Raw genomic sequence first — 11,951 nt, forward strand, 5'->3', positions numbered from 1 at the left:
ATATATTTTTTAAAATTTTTGTCTGTTTGTCTGTATGTATCTCCGGGATAAACTCAAAAAGTACTGCATGGATTTATTTCAAATTTGGCACAAATATTATTAAGAAGTCGGGTCAACATATAGGCTACATAATATCACGCTATCACCTACGGGGAATGAGCAGTGAACCTTTATTTCTTTAACGCATTCTGTAGCAACGTGTAATCTAATGCCGCATATTTGAATGTTGTTGTTATTATGTTAATAACCATGCTATAAGCTATCTTCACACTATAAATAAAGACATTCTATAGTATATTTAGTATCAGCATTGCACCCGTACGAAGCCGGGGCGGGTCACTAGTAAAATATATATATTGATAGTATTAAATCATCTGATCAAACAAAAAAAAATACTTATTTATTATTTATTTTACACTTTATTGTACACCAAACAAAATAAACAAGCAACATTAACAATAATTTGTCTCTTTCTCTATGTATGAGTATGATCAAGAGGAGGAATCTACCCCGTAAACTGCCAGCGCTTAGGCATAGCCACATAGTACTGCCAGTGTTTTAGCAATAATATTGTTCCTTAAAAGACACAGATAATAGAAAAAAAAAAAAATGACAAAATGAAATCCTACTAAATTTGTTTTTTTTTTATGAATAAAACTAAATCTAATTAATTAAATTTTATTATCAAATTAATATTTAAAAAAAATATATCGAGTGTGTGTTTTAATATGAGGAATTTAATTAACAACAACAAATTATTACAACGAATAGAGTAGTTCAAGTATTGATTTTCTTATTAAAACAAAGCATTTAGAAAGAAGATTTTATTTAATTTTAATATATGAATTATTAGATCTGTTAGAACTCAGAATCTTATTAAAAATTACTAATGATGAAATTCATCTTCAAGAGATTCTCTTCTAACTTTCAATTTCAATTAATAAATAATATTTGCATTTGTTGCAACAAAACTATTTGTTGTGCTTTTCATTAAGCTCTGTTGATCTTTAGAATATTATACTGACTCTCAATATTGATTTTTTTAATCTGACCAAGTCAAATAAGAAGGAGCGGCGATCCTACTAAATCAATAACAAGAACATTCCCTCTCAGTCGGGTTATACACAAAAAGTTGAAAAGCTAGAAAATGGACGCCAATCATAGAAAAGGAATAAATCGTATATAATAAACTCACGGTTAAATCGAAGGTCTCAGACAACATCTCCGCATACACTTCTCTCTTCCCCATCCAGAAATATTCAGTAGAAATGTCTTTGTAACAGCCTTCTGTGAGACAACATCGGCACACAGTTGGCCCGGGTCGCCATTCTGTAGCTTTCGATGCCATTTCTTAACTTATTAACACTTATTTTTACAGAAAATATTAATATCACATATTACTTCCTAACTTAGGTTCATTATTACAACAAATTACAGGTCATTATTATAAATTTCTCTTAAAATCATTACATATGCACAACGAGACGCCATCGATATTCGGGAACCGAAACAAGCGTCAAGCGTTGTCAGTTCAGTTGGCACTAGGGAAGCGCCATTAAACAATAAAAAACATCGAATTTTCAGCAGCCAGTTTTGCCAACCGAATAAAAAATCTATACAAAATTAAAAAACTTTTCATAAGAAATAATACACCAATAAAGTTGCGTCAATAAGAGCTTAATCTTAATCAAATGATAATTCTTACAAGATTAGTTTAAATTCAAAGAAAATTTATATTTTTTTACCGTACAATGTATGTTATTTCAATAAATAATGTAGAACGTGTAAAAAGAGCTTTATATGAAATTCCTATCCTAAACATAGTAACATCTACCGTTTACTGTCAAGTAAATTTTCTAACAAGATCGTGAAAAAACAAATGTTTTATCCGAGTTATTTGTTTAATTAATCGGTAAAAATGGATGTAACGAAAGGAAAAGGGACTACCATCGATCCCGGTCAGTGTAGATGTTGCGGCTCTTTAAAGAAATGCCGTCTTTTAAACTACGAGTACGAAGGATTGGGCAGAAAAGAAGTCTACTCCGATATGTTTGTGGACTGCTTCGGTCTTCTGGTTTGTTGTTTTTATTAATAATAAAATAAAAAAGGTAGCTTAAATCTAGGTGTTTTGTTTCATAAAACATTTATTTTATATTAGTTTGTTACTTATAAAACTTACGCGGTTTTGGCTTCTAATTGAAATTTTAAAAATAAATTTAGAGAAATATTTTTAAATATACTTCTTCAGTTACGTAGCTGTAATAACTGTATGTACTTCACACGTATTTTTTTTTTTTTTTATTTGAAATAAATATAATAAATTTTATTTTTAAATTTAAGTCATACGCTGGTTGGTCCATTGGTACAGATAGCAGTGATTTCGTTTACCGTGGTTCACAGATTCGATTCCTAGTCGCCGAGACTGTGTCTGGTCTTTTTATCATTTGTATTATATATTTGCTTAAAACTATTATATTATTATGTACATATCAATCAGCTATTACCTTATACAGAGACATTAAGTTATCTTAAGACAGAAAATCATGTGTATATTAAACACGTTAAATCTAGTAATTTAAATTTAATTTATTACAGCTGTCCCACTTGGATGGAGAGCCTGAAGACCGCCTCATATGTGCCACATGTGTCACACGGTTGAGGGAGGCCAGCTGCTTCAGACAACAAGTCCTGGAGTGTGAGGAGAAGCTTCTGCAGTCAAAGATACATGTCCATGAGGGTAACGGCAGAAACTAAATTTTCTATATTAAATTAAAAGAGTATTGTGGCTTGATCTGCCATAAATATAGTCTACCACTTATCTTAAGAAGTAATACTTTCTGGAACATTTTTTCAATTTGAAATAGATATTTATCCATTATGTTACATTTTTCTGTATTTGTTTCAGATATTAAAAACGGTGAAGTAGAAAAGGTAACTGTACAACCTATTGAACTGAACATAAAACATATGAATGATCAATCGGAATTATCAGATCATGACATCTGTGGTGAGAACTGATATAGTATTATCTTGAAAGTTTTAAGTTTTGAAGCTTTCACAGTCACAAAAACACTCATTAAAATGGAACTTACTTCAAATATTACTTTGAAATTCCCTATATTTAGGAAATGTTGTTGATATTATGGTCACAGAAAATCTCTGAAGACATGACCTTCTTCTTCTTCTTCTTCTTCTTCTTCTTCTTCCTCCTCCTCCTCCTCCTCCTCCTCCTCCTCCTCCTCCTCCTCCTCCTCCTCCTCCTCCTCCTCCTCGTCCTCCTCCTCTTCCTCCTCCTCTTCCTCCTCCTCCTCCTCCTCCTCCTCCTCCTCCTCCTCCTCTTCCTCCTCCTCTTCCTCCTCCTCTTCCTCCTCCTCCTCCTCCTCTCTCTGATTCCACTTTTTAAATACGCCTGCATTAAACAATGAAAAGTGAATAATACTAGCAATATTTGATATTAAATTGGTTTAATTAAACTTTAGTAAACACTACAGAATAATAATTAGCTACGTTAATAATTTTCACATATTTTGGATGTTCAGAATTCAGATAGCTAATCTACATACACATTTACTTAAGTCACTGCGACATACATACTATGATACTGTCTACAAACCCACCAAGCAATTTATATTATTAACTAGTTATTTTATTAACTAGAATTATCGGGCAGAGTAAGTGTTATTTATTACTATTATTAGCAGTGAAAGCGCGCGCGAGCCTTGCTTCGTCCAATCGATAATGAATGAAACATAGAGTTACAAATGTCACGACAGTACAATAAAAGCTTAAAAAATCATTTTTAATTAATATATTGAGTTATGTCAAAAGTCGTAGAACAAATGTTGTTACTTATGATGTTAGCTATCTTGTCCTGCAAGGATGCTGGTGTTTTACAAGTAACCTGTATAGGATATTTCTATTTGCAATTGTGAATAAAATAAGAATTGAACCCGCCTTAGAGTGGCGGGGTGGATCAGGCTCCGATCCTTCTCCTACGTGAAAAATGAGCCAGCTTATGCCCAGCAGTAGGATTTTACAGGCTAAATTGTAATTGAGGTGAAACAGGCCCCAACACTTAGGTTTTTTTTTACATCCAACACATGATTTTTTTTTAAATCCTGCGACTTAAAGTTATTACCAAGCTATGTGCAGGAAAATTTTTATCAACTAACGGTGAAACAGACCGTAACCGTGTGGTGTTTCTTGCCAATTACCAACACTAAAAAAATAGTTTCAAGATGTCGAGTCTTTAGAAGATAAAGTATTAGAAAAACTTATTTCGCCAGATTTTGAAAAACCACAAACACCGATAAGGAAAATCAACATCGACATAACAGACAATCCGATCAAGAAGAAGGAAAAATTAAACACGAAGAAAAGAAAGAGACTCATTAAAATTAAATTAGATGATAAAAATGGTACGTAATCTTAATCTTTTTATTTATCCTAAGTATCTCAACCTTACAGAAGATCAAAGTCAAATAGTACTGCACCCAAGTAGTGTTATGTTTCGTATGTTATGTTCGTCCAAGTAGTGTAGTGTTTGTATTCGTGGTGAGTGAGGTAACCTTTTTATTAAGAAGTAGGAAACATTTTGCTAAAAATCTGGAGCATCCAAACTGAGGTAGTACCTTAACCTCACAGAAGATCACAGCTAAATAAACCAAAAGTAGTGTTGTATTTCTGTGGTGGGTAAGGTAGCCAGAGCTGTTGGGGGTGTTCTCCTGTCTAACAGTACCGATTTTACGAGCTGTTCTTCTGTTCTGCTTGATCTTTCATTGATATCGACTGGCTTGCCTTTTTCACCCTCCACGTTGAATTTTGCCCGACTTATATAGAGTATTCAGTTACCCACTTATGTACAGTGCATGGCCGAAACGATAGACGTCAACTATGTATACTAAGTTATACAAACAGGATTCACAGATATGCTAATCAAATACATTTATATACGTTACATTACATACGTTATTTAAAAAGTGATGACGACGCGTTGGCGCAGCGGCCGATAAACTGCCTATTGCATTTGCGATCGCGGCTTCAATTCCCGCTCATGAGTAACATTTGTATGGACAATATAGATTATCGTGGTAGTTTGTGCTTGTGTATTGTGTTTGTTTCTGGATCTGGATCTATGCCGTTGATCGTAAATCATTTATTTGTTCATTTATTTTTAATAGTTTGTTGATACACTCAGACTTTGTCAGAAATTTTGCTAACATTATAATAGCTTAAGAGCTTACAATAAATCTCCAAAAAATAATAACAAATATTTTTTCTCCCAACAGATAACGGACCTATATTCAAACGAAAGAAGAGAAAACCACACTTCCTAACCGAAAAATCATTTTTAAACGTAATAACAGTCGTTGAAAATTCTTACGCATATCCTTTTAACTCTTTCTTCAATAATTACTATTGCGCTTACTGCAGGAAGAAATTCGTTGACTGTACGAAACTTCGAGAACATTCGCTAACTCACGATCCAACTACATACAAGGGTATCCTTACCAATATACTTAAAATACGCGAAAATAGAAAATGTCAAATCGATTTATACAGAATAGATTGTAGACTATGCGATATAAATATCGATAACTTAGACATTTTTAAAAACCACGTATCAACTGTCCACGGAAAAATTGTATATTCAGAAGAAAACGATTTTTTGAAATTCTACTTAACGCCAACCAATTTGAAGTGCACAGAGTGCAATAGTACGTTCAACGCTTTTCACCCTTTGAGGAAACACATGGCGGAACATTTCGGCACCTGTATTTGCGAAGTTTGTGGTGCGCATTACTTCGAGGAACGTATGCTGACTGCTCATATGAAGAGCCACCAGGAATCAGACATGCGTTCTGCTTTCTCTTGCAAGCTTTGCACAAAATCTTTTAAAGCGAAGTACAATTTGAAAATACACGTCGCCCGCTTACATACGAAGGAATCTGCATATCTTTGCGTTGCTTGTGACGCTTCTTTCTTCTCGAACACATTGCGTCAGAAGCACATGGTAAACGTACACGGAGAAGACTGCACCTTCAAATGTGATCAGTGCGACAAAGTCTGTATCAATAAGAATACTCTCCGAGATCATTATAAAAGGATACATTTAAAAATACTCAAGCACGAGTGCAATTTATGTGAAAAGAGATTTTATTTGCCGAGTAGGTTGAAGGAACACATGACCACTCATACTGGGGAGCGGAATTTTAGATGCGAACAATGTGGAAAGAGTTATACTAGGTTGAGGGCCTTGAACACACACATGCAATCGCATCTGACTGTTAAGAAATATAAGTGCACAATGTGTAGCGCGTCGTTCGAGCAGGTCGAGTCAGAGTAGAGTATTCTCGGATTTATTATTTATTATTTAGTTTAAGATATTAAATTATTGTATATTGTTTCAATGATATTTGTGTTTTTTTTTTCTACCACGTAGATATAAATCCATTCCACAAGATTTAATGTTTAAACAATGAATATTATTCCATTCCTAATTAATATTTAGTCCTAATAAATATAATTCCTAAAAAGCAAGAAGGTAAGCTTCACACTTCTTCCACTGCTGGGCATAGGCCTCTTTCATTATAGGAGAAGGATTAGAGCTTAACCCACCACGCTGCTTCACTGCGGGTTGGCGGATAATTACTTTAAATTCACAATTATAGTCAATAGTGACTATGGCGCCTGCAACGTCGATATATTAGGAATTTTAAAATGAAAGTCGCGTATAAGTAAAACCATTGAATAATATTCGTACCAGTTCAGTTTAGTTCAACTATTATGAAAATAGAAACATTTTAAGTTCCGTCAGTGAAAAATTCTGACAATAATAAGAAAAAGTATATAAATTAATAAATTTAAAAATGATACTTTTGCACCTTTTGGTTAAAAATATAAATATCTTCATGGGAATAATTGTGTTTGCTCGCAAACGAAAAAAAAACGACTTCAATTACATCGACGAGTAATACAACGTAGATCGACGCAAAAATAGTCAAGCAACTACGCGTTATCAAAGATTACTCAAAAAGTAGTTATCAGATCTCAATAAAATTTATATGTGACCACATGACAAACATCAGCTATCGATTAAATTAAAAATTATCAAAATCGGTACACCCAGTAAAAAGTTATTGCGGATTTTCATGGAGTTCCCTCGATTTCTCTGGGATCCCATCATCAGATCCTGGTTTCCTTATCATGGTACTAAACTAAGGATATCTTCTTTCCAACAAAAAAAGAATTATCAAAATCGGTACACCCAGTAAAAAGTTATTGCGGATTTTCAAGAGTTTCCCTCGATTTCTCTGAGATCCCATCATCAGATCCTGGTTTGCTTATCATGGTACTAAATTTGGGATATCTCCTTTCCAACAAAAAAAGAATTATCAAAATCGGTACATTCAGTAGAAATTTATGCGGTATAATACAACGTAGGTCGACGAAAAAAGCGTCAAGTAAAAACGCATTATTAGATATAACTCGAAAACTAGTTGTTAGATCTCAAATAAATTTAAATGGGACCAATTGGCACACACCACCTTTCGATTAAAATAAAATTTGTCAAAATCGGTCTACACGGTCAAAAGTTCTGATGTAACGTACATAAAAAAAATACAGTCGAATTGAGAACCTCCTCCTTTTTTGGAAGTCGGTTAAAAAATAATTAAGTCACTGATACATTGAATATTATATAAATTACAATTTTCTAACAAATCACGTGAGTTACTTTCTTATTAATTTGCCCATCGTAAAAAGTCCAAATATATGTACTTATCTCCATTTTCCTTAACACCACAGAATTTGATAATAGAGTCTCTCAAACTACATGCAAACCTTGTGGCACTGAAGCTTTTATATTATTAGCTACGTATTTTGTGTCTAAAGAGATACCTATAAAAAAGCGGAGAACTTTCCGTTTTATAACTTAGTAGAATATTTGTTTAATATAAACTTAAATTTAATTGAAGTCTTATGTTTCAAAAATAGTCTAGTCTTGTTACAAAGATATTTCACTAACTAAGATCAAAGGATAATTTTATTTAGTGTTAATACCATCAATTAGAAAAATGTGGTATAGTTCAAGTATTTATTTAGTACAGAATTATATTACATTTAAAAAAAAATCATTAATATTGAAAGTCTGAATTTGCCTTATCTTAAAACATTTTATAACCTGTAGGTATAATCTTTCAATCATAATAAATGTTATTTTACAATAATATTCAAATAAATTCATGACCCAAAATACTAAAAAATCTCTTTAAAAATGAGTATAAATACTCGTAGAGGGCCAATTTTCGATCCAGGGGTGTGTAGATGTTGTGGAGCTATTAAAAAGTGTCGTCTTTTAAACGTCGAATACGAATGGCAGGGACAAAAGGAGATATATTCAGACATGTTCGTGGATTGTTATGGTTTACTGGTGTGTATGTAAATTCTTATTTTAAACTACCACGTCCCGATGATCTCCGTACAGCAATATTTTTTTTCTACGTACTTTGTCCTGACAGTAAAGAATTAAAAAAAAATGAATTGTCCAAATTATATGCGTACAAACATTTCGGCAATTATAAAATATATTTTATAGTATTTTAGGCCTTTCAATGCATTATATAAAATAACCCCCCCCCTTCCCCTTCCCCTTCCCCTTCCCCTTCCCCTTCCCCTTCCCCTTCCCCTTCCCCTTCCCCTTCCCCTTCCCCTTCCCCTTCCCCTTCCCCTTCCCCTTCCCCTTCCCCTTCCCCTTCCCCTTCCCCTTCCCCTTCCCCTTCCCCTTCCCCTTCCCCTTCCCCTTCCCCTTCCCCTTCCCCTTCCCCTTCCCCTTCCCCTTCCCCTTCCCCTTCCCCTTCCCCTTCCCCTCCCCCTTCCCCTTCCCCTTCCCCTTCCCCTTCCCCTTCCCCTTCCCCTTCCCCTTCCCCTTCCCCTTCCCCTTCTGTCTCCCCTGATATTAAATTGGTTTAATTAAACTTTAGTAAACACTACAGAATAATAATTAGCTACGTTAATAATTTTCACATATTTTGGATGTTCAGAATTCAGATAGCTAATCTACATACACATTTACTTAAGTCACTGCGACATACATACTATGATACTGTCTACAAACCCACCAAGCAATTTATATTATTAACTAGTTATTTTATTAACTAGAATTATCGGGCAGAGTAAGTGTTATTTATTACTATTATTAGCAGTGAAAGCGCGCGCGAGCCTTGCTTCGTCCAATCGATAATGAATGAAACATAGAGTTACAAATGTCACGACAGTACAATAAAAGCTTAAAAAATCATTTTTAATTAATATATTGAGTTATGTCAAAAGTCGTAGAACAAATGTTGTTACTTATGATGTTAGCTATCTTGTCCTGCAAGGATGCTGGTGTTTTACAAGTAACCTGTATAGGATATTTCTATTTGCAATTGTGAATAAAATAAGAATTGAACCCGCCTTAGAGTGGCGGGGTGGATCAGGCTCCGATCCTTCTCCTACGTGAAAAATGAGCCAGCTTATGCCCAGCAGTAGGATTTTACAGGCTAAATTGTAATTGAGGTGAAACAGGCCCCAACACTTAGGTTTTTTTTTACATCCAACACATGATTTTTTTTTAAATCCTGCGACTTAAAGTTATTACCAAGCTATGTGCAGGAAAATTTTTATCAACTAACGGTGAAACAGACCGTAACCGTGTGGTGTTTCTTGCCAATTACCAACACTAAAAAAATAGTTTCAAGATGTCGAGTCTTTAGAAGATAAAGTATTAGAAAAACTTATTTCGCCAGATTTTGAAAAACCACAAACACCGATAAGGAAAATCAACATCGACATAACAGACAATCCGATCAAGAAGAAGGAAAAATTAAACACGAAGAAAAGAAAGAGACTCATTAAAATTAAATTAGATGATAAAAATGGTACGTAATCTTAATCTTTTTATTTATCCTAAGTATCTCAACCTTACAGAAGATCAAAGTCAAATAGTACTGCACCCAAGTAGTGTTATGTTTCGTATGTTATGTTCGTCCAAGTAGTGTAGTGTTTGTATTCGTGGTGAGTGAGGTAACCTTTTTATTAAGAAGTAGGAAACATTTTGCTAAAAATCTGGAGCATCCAAACTGAGGTAGTACCTTAACCTCACAGAAGATCACAGCTAAATAAACCAAAAGTAGTGTTGTATTTCTGTGGTGGGTAAGGTAGCCAGAGCTGTTGGGGGTGTTCTCCTGTCTAACAGTACCGATTTTACGAGCTGTTCTTCTGTTCTGCTTGATCTTTCATTGATATCGACTGGCTTGCCTTTTTCACCCTCCACGTTGAATTTTGCCCGACTTATATAGAGTATTCAGTTACCCACTTATGTACAGTGCATGGCCGAAACGATAGACGTCAACTATGTATACTAAGTTATACAAACAGGATTCACAGATATGCTAATCAAATACATTTATATACGTTACATTACATACGTTATTTAAAAAGTGATGACGACGCGTTGGCGCAGCGGCCGATAAACTGCCTATTGCATTTGCGATCGCGGCTTCAATTCCCGCTCATGAGTAACATTTGTATGGACAATATAGATTATCGTGGTAGTTTGTGCTTGTGTATTGTGTTTGTTTCTGGATCTATGCCGTTGATCGTAAATCATTTATTTGTTCATTTATTTTTAATAGTTTGTTGATACACTCAGACTTTGTCAGAAATTTTGCTAACATTATAATAGCTTAAGAGCTTACAATAAATCTCCAAAAAATAATAACAAATATTTTTTCTCCCAACAGATAACGGACCTATATTCAAACGAAAGAAGAGAAAACCACACTTCCTAACCGAAAAATCATTTTTAAACGTAATAACAGTCGTTGAAAATTCTTACGCATATCCTTTTAACTCTTTCTTCAATAATTACTATTGCGCTTACTGCAGGAAGAAATTCGTTGACTGTACGAAACTTCGAGAACATTCGCTAACTCACGATCCAACTACATACAAGGGTATCCTTACCAATATACTTAAAATACGCGAAAATAGAAAATGTCAAATCGATTTATACAGAATAGATTGTAGACTATGCGATATAAATATCGATAACTTAGACATTTTTAAAAACCACGTATCAACTGTCCACGGAAAAATTGTATATTCAGAAGAAAACGATTTTTTGAAATTCTACTTAACGCCAACCAATTTGAAGTGCACAGAGTGCAATAGTACGTTCAACGCTTTTCACCCTTTGAGGAAACACATGGCGGAACATTTCGGCACTTGTATTTGCGAAATTTGTGGTGCGCATTACTTCGAGGAACGTATGCTGACTGCTCACATGAAGAGCCACCAGGAATCAGACATGCGTTCTGCGTTCTCTTGCAAGCTTTGCGCAAAATCTTTTAAAGCGAAGTACAATTTGAAAATACACGTCGCACGCTTACATACGAAGGAATCTGCATATCTTTGCGTCGCTTGTGACGCTTCTTTCTTCTCGAACACATTGTGTCAGAAGCACATGGTAAATGTACACGGAGAAGACTGCACCTTCAAATGTGATCAGTGCGACAAAGTCTGTATCAATAAGAATACTCTCCGAGATCATTATAAAAGGATACATTTAAAAATACTCAAGCACGAGTGCAATTTGTGTGAAAAGAGATTTTATTTGCCGAGTAGGTTGAAGGAACACATGACCACTCATACTGGGGAGCGGAATTTTAGATGCGAACAATGTGGAAAGAGTTATACTAGGTTGAGGGCCTTGAACACACACATGCAATCGCATCTGACTGTTAAGAAATATAAGTGCACAATGTGTAGCGCGTCGTTCGGTCAAAATGTCTGTCTCAAGAACCATATAAAGCGGCAACACCAGCAGGACAAGTCAGAGTAGAGTATTCTCGGATTTATTATTTATTATTTAGTTTAAGATATTAAATTATTGTATATTGTTTCAATGA

General features: G+C 34.5%; 2 protein-coding genes across 2 annotated transcripts; both read left to right on the forward strand.

The window, feature by feature from the left end:
- Window positions 1-1,845: 1,845 nt before the first annotated feature.
- On the forward strand, window positions 1,846-6,346 carry LOC123666957 (zinc finger protein 260-like). Its single transcript, XM_045600969.1, has 5 exons — window positions 1,846-2,074; window positions 2,596-2,737; window positions 2,906-3,007; window positions 4,287-4,418; window positions 5,289-6,346. The coding sequence occupies exons 1-5, from the start codon at window positions 1,919-1,921 to the stop codon at window positions 6,344-6,346; spliced, it is 1,590 nt and encodes a 529-aa protein (XP_045456925.1). The 5' UTR covers window positions 1,846-1,918.
- A 1,929-nt stretch (window positions 6,347-8,275) lies between these two features.
- On the forward strand, window positions 8,276-11,951 carry LOC123666958 (zinc finger protein 26-like). Its single transcript, XM_045600970.1, has 3 exons — window positions 8,276-8,435; window positions 9,789-9,920; window positions 10,785-11,951. The coding sequence occupies exons 1-3, from the start codon at window positions 8,276-8,278 to the stop codon at window positions 11,882-11,884; spliced, it is 1,392 nt and encodes a 463-aa protein (XP_045456926.1). The 3' UTR covers window positions 11,885-11,951.

This window comes from Melitaea cinxia, chromosome 27 (assembly GCF_905220565.1).
Source record: "Melitaea cinxia chromosome 27, ilMelCinx1.1, whole genome shotgun sequence".
NCBI lineage: Eukaryota > Metazoa > Arthropoda > Insecta > Lepidoptera > Nymphalidae > Melitaea > Melitaea cinxia.

Excerpts from the sequence above, each read along its gene's own strand:
- LOC123666957 (XM_045600969.1), top strand. The coding sequence starts at position 1,919 with ATGGATGTAACGAAAGGAAAAGGGACTACCATCGATCCCGGTCAGTGT. Across the intron at positions 2,075-2,595 it reads TGGACTGCTTCGGTCTTCTG|CTGTCCCACTTGGATGGAGA; the intron begins GTTTGTTGTTTT and ends AATTTATTACAG. Across the intron at positions 4,419-5,288 it reads TAAATTAGATGATAAAAATG|ATAACGGACCTATATTCAAA; the intron begins GTACGTAATCTT and ends TTCTCCCAACAG.
- LOC123666958 (XM_045600970.1), top strand. The coding sequence starts at position 8,276 with ATGAGTATAAATACTCGTAGAGGGCCAATTTTCGATCCAGGGGTGTGT. Across the intron at positions 8,436-9,788 it reads TTGTTATGGTTTACTGGTGT|ATTTTGAAAAACCACAAACA; the intron begins GTATGTAAATTC and ends TTATTTCGCCAG. Across the intron at positions 9,921-10,784 it reads TAAATTAGATGATAAAAATG|ATAACGGACCTATATTCAAA; the intron begins GTACGTAATCTT and ends TTCTCCCAACAG.